Source organism: Peromyscus californicus, unplaced genomic scaffold (assembly GCF_007827085.1).
Source record: "Peromyscus californicus insignis strain IS unplaced genomic scaffold, ASM782708v3 Scaffold_10__1_contigs__length_136768540, whole genome shotgun sequence".
NCBI classification, from domain to species: domain Eukaryota; kingdom Metazoa; phylum Chordata; class Mammalia; order Rodentia; family Cricetidae; genus Peromyscus; species Peromyscus californicus.
In genome coordinates this window covers 119,755,359-119,763,970 of record NW_026294391.1, presented here as the reverse complement: position 1 = coordinate 119,763,970, position 8,612 = coordinate 119,755,359, and the positions used below count along the sequence as shown (strand labels likewise).

Below are 8,612 nucleotides of genomic sequence, written 5' to 3'. Positions count from 1 at the left end.
CCATTTCTGTTTTGTGATTTCTAAAGCAAACCACGATTCCAAACCCGTAAAAGATGGCAGCCCAGTGTATTAGACAAGGCTTCCCAGGACCCTAGCCCTTGAAAAGCAAGGGTGGAGACTGAGTGAGTGTGCTTGAGCCCTTGCAGGCCAGTGAGGGACCAAGTGGGAGAAAGCACATTTCGGCTTCAGCACCCACCTTTTCCGACTCTCCAAGGCTGCTCTCTTGGCACCAGTAAAGCGCTCTAGCAGTGTTATCTGCAGGTGTCCACGCTGTGCATCTCTACTCCACCCCCGCCCCGCCCTGGGAAGCAGGATGCAAGGAACCTCCCGCTCCAGCTCCCACTGCCCAGAGTGTGAGATCGGGTTGTCCCCTCCCACCACGTGCTGCAGCCTAGCGCCAGCCTCCACAATTTCTCTGTGGGCGTCTCTGCGGGGGCTGTCCCCTCCGGTTCCTGGTGTCCCGCCCCTGTTCATCCCGCTAGAAACTAGGCGGGGATGTGGGTGCACACCCACAGGGAGTGAAGTTGCTCTCAACTCTCAGTAGCTGACGCCAGAAGCACTCTGCTGCCAGAGTCCTGAAGTCTCTGCAAGTTTCTGGGCTCCGGACACATAGCGCTCTCTGTCCTGGGGCTTGTCGGTCCCAGCTAGGGGGCTCTAGTCTTCTGAACCTCAGAACTGCTCAGGCTGCGACCCTTCCGGCGGTGTCTGCGCTTGCTTGCACAGCGGGCTGCTTGCCGGCCTGAGTCCAGCAGTGGCGGGTTGGGGTTGGGATTGGGGTCGCCCACCCGTGAGTCTGGCTTGAGGATGGCGGAAGCAGGGCCCCCTCCACTAGGGCCCCCTCCTGCTCCCGCTCCTGCCTCGCCTTGCATGGCGTTCAGGCAATTGCCCAGGGCTGTCGCTCAGACGCCCAGTACTAGGAATCGCTTGCTGAACCGGGACGGCTGCAGTTTCCTGCCATTCACGCAGGCAGTCCCGGTGCAGGTGGACATGGCCATGGCCCTGCATCGTATTAGGATTGAAGAGAAGTACGGGAAGAACTACCTCTGCTTGCTGCAGGCAGTCTTCGTGGCAGGTGAGTAACGTGTCCTGGAGCACTCCCACCCAGCGGCCTGGGACTCTGAGCTCTCCCCTGTTCCCTCTTCCCAGCTCCCTCCCAGCCTGCTGTGGGGGGGGGGGGGGGGTGTACTTTGTCTTCTCCAAGCTCTCGGCGTTTGGGCGTTTGCTCTCTCTCTCTCTCTCTCTCTCTCTCTCTCTCTCTCTCTCTCTCTCTCCTCTCTCTCTCTCTCTCTCTCTCTCTCTCTCTCCTTTTCACCCTATAACTCCCCCCTGCGCCCCCCACCGCAGTGGTGCTTCTAGCTTGGAGCCATCCAGCATCCAGGCTGTGGTCCTCAGTTTCTCAGGCCAGCTGCCATGCTGAGGGTGTAAGTGCCTTTCAACTCCGCTGAAGCCCCACAGGCGGACCTCCAGAAGCCCGCCAAGCAAGGTGAGACTGTCCCATGTCTCCTACCCACTTTCCACCCATCTAGGTGCCTCCTGGTGGAGTTGGGAACACAAGGGATCTTCCCACTGTGCATCCCACACTCCGGAGCCAAGCCTCCCTGAGGATACACTTCCTTGTAACACTCCCTGTAGTTAAAAAAAGCTAGGTTTATTTACGTGTGTGGGTGGTTGCTGTTTGTTTCATTAACACGTGCTAGGTCCGAGTCAAAAAGGCGCTGGGATTCTGAAAGCTGCGGGCCTGAAGTTGGAGGAGGAGTTTGTAGGCAGTCTGCTGCCAAGGATTTGCGCTTATCCACCAGGACCACTACATCTTTCCAGCTTGGTCCCACGAGCTTCCTGCCTCTCTGGGGGCTCTTACTACAAAGGCAGAAACTCTTTCTTACTTGTCTTGGAGGGAGAAAACCAAAACTAATAAATCCCACTGTATTTTGGTAAAGGCTTGAGAGTGGCGCAAAGTGGGGTTTGATGTACACATGTTGAGCAAGTCGGAGTTGCTGGGTTTGGGGCTTGATGTACCATGGAGCATGTGGAGGCTCCAAGACTTAAAGTTCCTATAGGACCACTGGGAGTCCAGGAATATCTGCCAGGTGCTGCAGCTGCTGGCCATGTCTTCTGTGCCTCTGTGGTGCTTAGCCTGTCAATGTTTCTTGTAATGGGAACTTGGGAATTACAAACTAGACTTGGTGTAGTTTTTCTTTTCTCAAATCAGGTACCCACAGCATTTGTTCCAAATTCCACTTCTTGTTCGAAGCTGTCCACGAATTGGAAGGAGGTCACACCAATGTCTTTAGTTAAACCACAGGAAACTCAGGGCTCTGTCTAAAGCTTCTTAGTAACAAAGAACCCTTTGGTCTTGAGTATTTTGTTTGGAAGTGGCCAATGTTATTTTCTGTATGTAATAATAAATCATTAAGGGAAGTGTGGCGATGGGGCACAAACTCCTTCAGGGTTTAAGGGCAATTTAAATGAATTTAGGAGGCTACAAAAGAAACCAATGGAAACTTTATGTGCATGTGCAATGTGCAGTGAGAGCTAAAAACCAACTTCATAGGGAAATAAAAAACCTGAAAATGAAACAAAGTCTCACTATGTAGCTCAGGATGGCCTCAAAATAATCTTCAGTGCTGGGATTAGTACACCCCCATGTGTACCACTGATAACACACACACTCCCACCTCTGTCACTCTGTCTCTCTGTCTCTGTCTCTCTCTCACACACACACCACACACACACACACACACACACACACACACACACACACACACACACACACACTTACATATGTGAGAGAAAGTTCTGGGGATTGAACCCCAGGGCCAGTGGATGGATGCTAGTCAAAGCTACAATCCCAGCCAAATCACAATAATGAAATACAAGTGGACATTTCTGTTGCCAAGTGTTTCTCTTCGTTCTAGGTTCACTTTCTTGATCCTTGGAAGTTTTTAGCATGCTGCTATTCCCCAGTCACTATGACATGGCAACACATCCTAGCATTTAAATGATACCAGTCTCTGTGCTGTGCTTTAGTGGGATTGGGGGTAGGGGTGCAGTAGGGGTGGAGGGGCTGGCTGGCAGCTCTTATTTGTCTTTCAGTATTTTCAGCAGTTAACCTTTACCTGCCCACAAAGATAAGTATTCCTGTGGCTGGGGCACACACTACGGCTAATTATAACTTTACGTTTTTGTTTGTTTTTGAGATGGACATTTATTTTAATTGCCTGGGTTGCTTTTGAATGCCTGGCTTAAATGATCTCCTGCCTCAACCTCCAGAGTAACTGAAACTCCAGGTTTGTAACACCATGTACAGCTTGTTCTATAACTTTATTTTGCTCTTCTCAAAATCATACTTATTTATTTTGTCTTTTCTGTGTGTATGTGTGTGGGAGCATGTGCTTTAGCATATATGCAGAGGTCAAAGGACAACTTGAAAATGAATCTGTTTTTTTCTTCCACCTTGTGGCAGCTAGACTTGCCAGCATGCATTCTTCCTTGCTGAGCTATCTCACCAGCCCATTTTTGGCTTTTTGACAGTCTCAAAGCTGAGCTCAAATTCTGGATCCTACTGCCTTCACTTCCCAAGTGTTGGGATTACAAGTGTGTGCCACCATGCCTAGTTTATAACTTTAAATGCAAAAAAGAATTTCATATACATTTTTTGTTTTTGTTTTTGTTTTTGTTTTTTTTTGAGACTGGGTTTCTCTGTATAGTTTTGGAGCCTATTCTGGAACTCGATTTGTAGACCAGGCTGGCCTTGAACTCACAGAGATCTGCCTGGCTCTGCCTCCTGAGTGCTGGGCTTAAAGGTGTGCACCACCACAGCTGGCTGGATTTCATATACTTAAAATATTAATATATCTACAAACGTGTTTAGAAAGTTTTTATTGCCACAAAGAACCCTTTGAAAGATCACTTGTTACATAGTTATATGTGTGTACACAGGTTCTCTTCTGAGGCAGCCCAGAGATGACTGATAGATTTTTGCTTCTGGAGAGGGAAGGTTTTCAACTGGCTAGGGATGCACAAGACATGAGGAATTAAAATTTTTCCAGGTGGATAAGGGATTAGAATGGATGTGGCAGAGGCAGAGAAGGTATTCCAGACATAGGAAATAATATGGGCAAAGACAAAACAGAAAGGGGAGAACATAGTTGGTTTACAGAATTGTATATGATTTTAAAAATGATTAGAGTAGGTAAGCATGGTGGCACATGGGAGTCAGAGGCAGGGGGATCTCTGTTTGAGGCCGGTCTGGTCTACAGAGCTAGTTCCAGGATAGCCATGGTTACACAGAGAAACCCTGTCTTGAAAAGCCAAGGGGGAAAAAAGACTGCAAATGCAAGCCAGGTGTGGTGGTGCACACCTTTAATCTCAGTGCTGGGAAAGGAGAAGCAGGGGGATTTCTCTGAGTTTGAGGCTAGCCAGGGCTGCACAGTGAGGGCCTGTCTCAAGAGAAAAACTAAAACCAACTAAACAAACAAAAGACTGGGAATGGAAGAAGTAGGACAAGTTTAGGTTCAGTTTATCTTTTTATTTTAGTGTTCAGAATGGAGCCCAGAGCCTCACACGTACTAAGCCCATGCTCTACCACTGAGATAACATTCCTAGCCCCAGGAGTCAGTACTGAGTATATGATCTTTGTGGAGCATTCAGGTTGAACTGACCAAGAAGTCCAGAGCTGGGAAGAAGTTGGGAGAGGCAAACCTTGTTTCATCTTGTCTTCTCTTAACTGATGTTCCCAAGTCTACTTATCTATGGAAGTATTGATAGCACAGCCTGAATAATAAACAACCACATGCTTAGTATATCATTTTCTTTTGAGCTTGCTTTTGCAGTTTTGCCTTCTCACATGCCATCTTACCTAATGATGAATAGGGAAAAGTATTTTGCACTCCATGAAGAAAGTAAAGTCTATTCATCTAATAAAACCTTACCCAACTGAGAAGTTAAGGTGCTGTGAAAACCTGTTCATGTATAAATTTGGTTTCAAGTGCAGTTTGGCATCATTAAGTTTTAGCTCAAATAGAGTATAAATGACAGCACTTATTTCCTGTACATTGCACAATGTTGTAAAGTGTATTCCAACAGTAATGGATCTTTTATGAGGCTAAAATTTTTCTTTTCTTGAAACAAGGTCTCATGTAGCCCAGGCTACCCTGGAAAGCTCTATGTAGTTTAGGATGACCATGAATTCATGATCCTTCTACCTCTACCTCCCCAGTATTGGGATTACATGTATAAGCCACCATTCCAGTTTTTTTTTTTATGTGTTTCTACGGATCGAACCCAGGGTTTCATGCATGCTAGGCAAGCACTTTACCACTGGAACTACTTCCCCAACCCTAGACCACATTATATTGACTATTTTCCATGGCAAACTTCTCTGGGAACCCAAGCATTCTCTGGGAAACTGAGCATCAGCACCTTTAGTGCCTGGTTTATTTTTCTTCTCAGAATTTTAACCATTTTGGATGGAAAGGTTTTCAAAGAGATTACTTACCTCCCAGACTCCTGAACCTGAAATAATTGCATCCTTTCCTGATGACTCAAGACTGTCCTTAGGACAGCATCAGTTACTTTAATATGATGTATACAATGCTCAGGGGTTCCAGTGGAGGCTCTCTGTCTCTATGGCAAATCTTCCTGCCTTTTAATTGATAATGTCTGCTTTGTCTAATCTTTCCATATAGCTCTTCTCTGTTAGCTGTCATTTCTTACTGCTGTCAGTTCTTCCTACTGTCTTTTATTGTCTCTGGCTCCAGGCTCCATCCTCCACTGCTCATTTTGATGTGCTGTAAGCTAAGGAACATTGTAACCCAAATTTGCAGAACTATCTGAAAACTCTAATGAGTCTGGGAAGTCTTCCTTCATTACTACATATGAACCTTGTGTTTTTGTATGGATGCGGATGTGTGTGCAGATGCAGGCCAGGTGTTGACTCTGGCTATCTTTCTCAGTAGCTCTCCACCTTGTTTCTTGAGACAGGCTCTCTCACTGAACCCCTGAGCCCAGAGCCCATGGATTCAGCTAGTCTAGACCAGGCTGCCCTGGAACTCCCTGAGATTTGCCTGCCTCTGCCTCTGCTGGGATTGAAGGTGCCACCATGCCTGGCCACAGGAAGTACTGTTAACTGTTGAGCCATTTTTCCAGCTCCACTCAAAATAAATAAAAATAAAAGTAATAAAAAGATTATTTTGGCTCTTCTAGGTCCTTTGCCAATCTTCAGAACTTTATTTTTTATTATTAATTTTTCAATTTGTATATAAAAAATCTAGTTAGGATATACTAGGTATTGCTTAGAATCTATAGGTCAATTTAGTGAGTTTGTTTGCTTATTTGGGATAAGTTCTTACACTATAGCCTAGGCTGTCCTGAAACTTGTTTTGTAGCCCAAGCAATGAATATTTTTCTGTAATTTTCTTCATGGACATCAATATCTCTTATTGCATGCTGGGGAGTGGAATTAGAGCCCAGGGCATGCCATGCTTGTGGTCTACCACTAAGTTATGCCGTATATGTAACATGGGCTTCATATATTATGAAGTCATATATTCTTCATTTTTTTTTTGAGGAAGGGTCTCAAAAAGCAGCTGCCCTCCAACTGATGATCCTCTTATCAGCCTTCTTGAATGCTAGGATCCCAGATTTGTACCCTCTTCCTGACTCAGAGTTTATTTTTAATAAGTTGTTGCTGATTCTTTGTAAAGTTTCTAGATGAAAGAGAAAGTTCACATGCTGCTAGAATATGAAGTTTGAATATCTTTGGGGGACTGGAGAGTCTGACAGACATTGAGCTGCCTGCCCCTTCAAAATATATTTCAGCAAGGTCAGCATCAAGTCCTGTATTTACATTCAGGGGGTACTGCAAATTCTCTGCTCCTTAGGGTCTTCATTTGCAGTCTTGTGCCTGTTGGTTAATTAGCTGACACCCTAGCTATTGAGTATCCAGCATGTTGACAAGGAAAACAGAGTTATTTATAAGAAATTTCCTCTATTAAAAATGAACCGGTGTGATGAGGTGTAGTTATTCTTAGCTTTCTTGATGGCACTTAGAAGGAGTATGCATATGCTGGAACATTCTTGAATTTGCATTTGCAAGCCCCATCATTTGATCTATCATTTTGCACTGTTAGTTTACAAAAGAGGGTCAGTTTTGCTTCCTTTGTTGTAACCTTGGAAGGACCACTAACAGATATTGTGTGTTCTCCTGCACGAATTATAAACCAAAGTAAACCATTTTAATTGGATTTACTGTTGCAGATGCTGTGCATTTCAAAATTAGATTTCTAAACCCAGGAAGCGATGAATAGCCATGGAATAAGAGAGCTGGCATTTAGTTATATGTCTACATGGATATTGTGGGTTCTGACTTTAGTGGGCCATCTTATATACTTTTATAGCTTGTACTTTAAATAGCTGTCCTCAGAAGGTCAGATGTTATAATAAAAATTTTAAAATAGGTGAATGCAGATACTTAATATGTTTAGAACATTTATTTTGTGGCTGTGACCATTATGTTTGTGATTATCATTACATCTTCAAGCTCATGTTCAAGCATGGCTTAGACTCATTTGCACTGTGGGTACTGAGCAATGATGATTCAGATGAATAAGGAAAGGAATTCCATAGCCAGGTAGTGGTGGTGCATGACTTTAATCCCGACAGAGGCAGGTGGATCTCTGTGAGTTCAAGGCCAGTCTGGTCTACAGAGTGAATTCTAGAAGAGCCAGAGTAACACAGAGAAATTCTCTTTTGAAACACCACCCCCCCCAAAAAAAAAGAAAAGGAAAAGAAAGGAATTTCTATACTTGAGAGGTTGGTCAATGGTTAAGAGCACTTGCTCTTCCAGAGGAACCAGGTTTAATTCCCAGCACCCACATGATTGCTCACATATAACTTTATTTCTAGGGAATCTAATGACCTCTTCTGGCTTTCAGAGACAGTAGGTATAGCATGCACATGGTTCACAGACATACATGCAGACAAAACATTTATATACATAAAGTAATTAAAAATAAAGAAAATTTTCTCTTTAAAATATTCTTCTTGTGTGTATGTGTAGGTGTGTGGCACATACTGATGGATGAGAGGACAGCTTTACGGCATGACTAGATTTCTCCTCCTACCTTTCTGCTGTTACCAGCAAAGAAACTCAGGTCAGGTTTTCAGGCTTGCTGGCAACAGTGTCTACCGGCTGAACCATCTTGCTGCCTCCAAAAGGCTTTTCTTTTCATTATCAATTTATATTGATAAGGAATAGTCTGTGACATTTAAAATTGCTTGCTGGCCAGGTGTGATGGCTCATGCAAAAGAGGCAAAAGTGGGTGGATCTCTGAGAGTTTGAGGCCAGCTTGGTCTCCACAGTAAGTTCCAGGACAACGAAGGCTATGTAGAGAGACCCTGTCTTAAAAAACAAACAAACAAAAATAAAATAAAATTAAATAGAGTTTTCTTGGTTTTATTTCTTTAGTTTCCTTCCTTCCTTCCTTTCTTTTTTTTTCTTTCTTTCATGCTTTTGTTTTGCTTTACTTTTTTTTTTTTTTGGGGGGGGGGGCAGGGTCTCACTCTAGTCAAGTCTGACTGACCTGGAAATCACTTTACAGTGCAGACTAGCC

The 8,612-nt window shown here is 44.4% G+C and overlaps 1 protein-coding gene across 1 annotated transcript in view; it reads left to right on the top strand.

Moving 5' to 3' along the window:
* The first annotated feature begins 676 nt into the window (after positions 1 to 676).
* The window catches only part of Mcf2 (MCF.2 cell line derived transforming sequence), a 102,791-nt gene continuing 94,855 nt past the window's right edge, over positions 677 to 8,612 (top strand). The window contains exon 1 of the mRNA XM_052739963.1: positions 677 to 1,072. Within this exon, the coding sequence (XP_052595923.1) occupies positions 805 to 1,072 (268 nt within the window). The 5' untranslated portion in view covers positions 677 to 804. The remainder of the gene's footprint in view (positions 1,073 to 8,612) is intronic.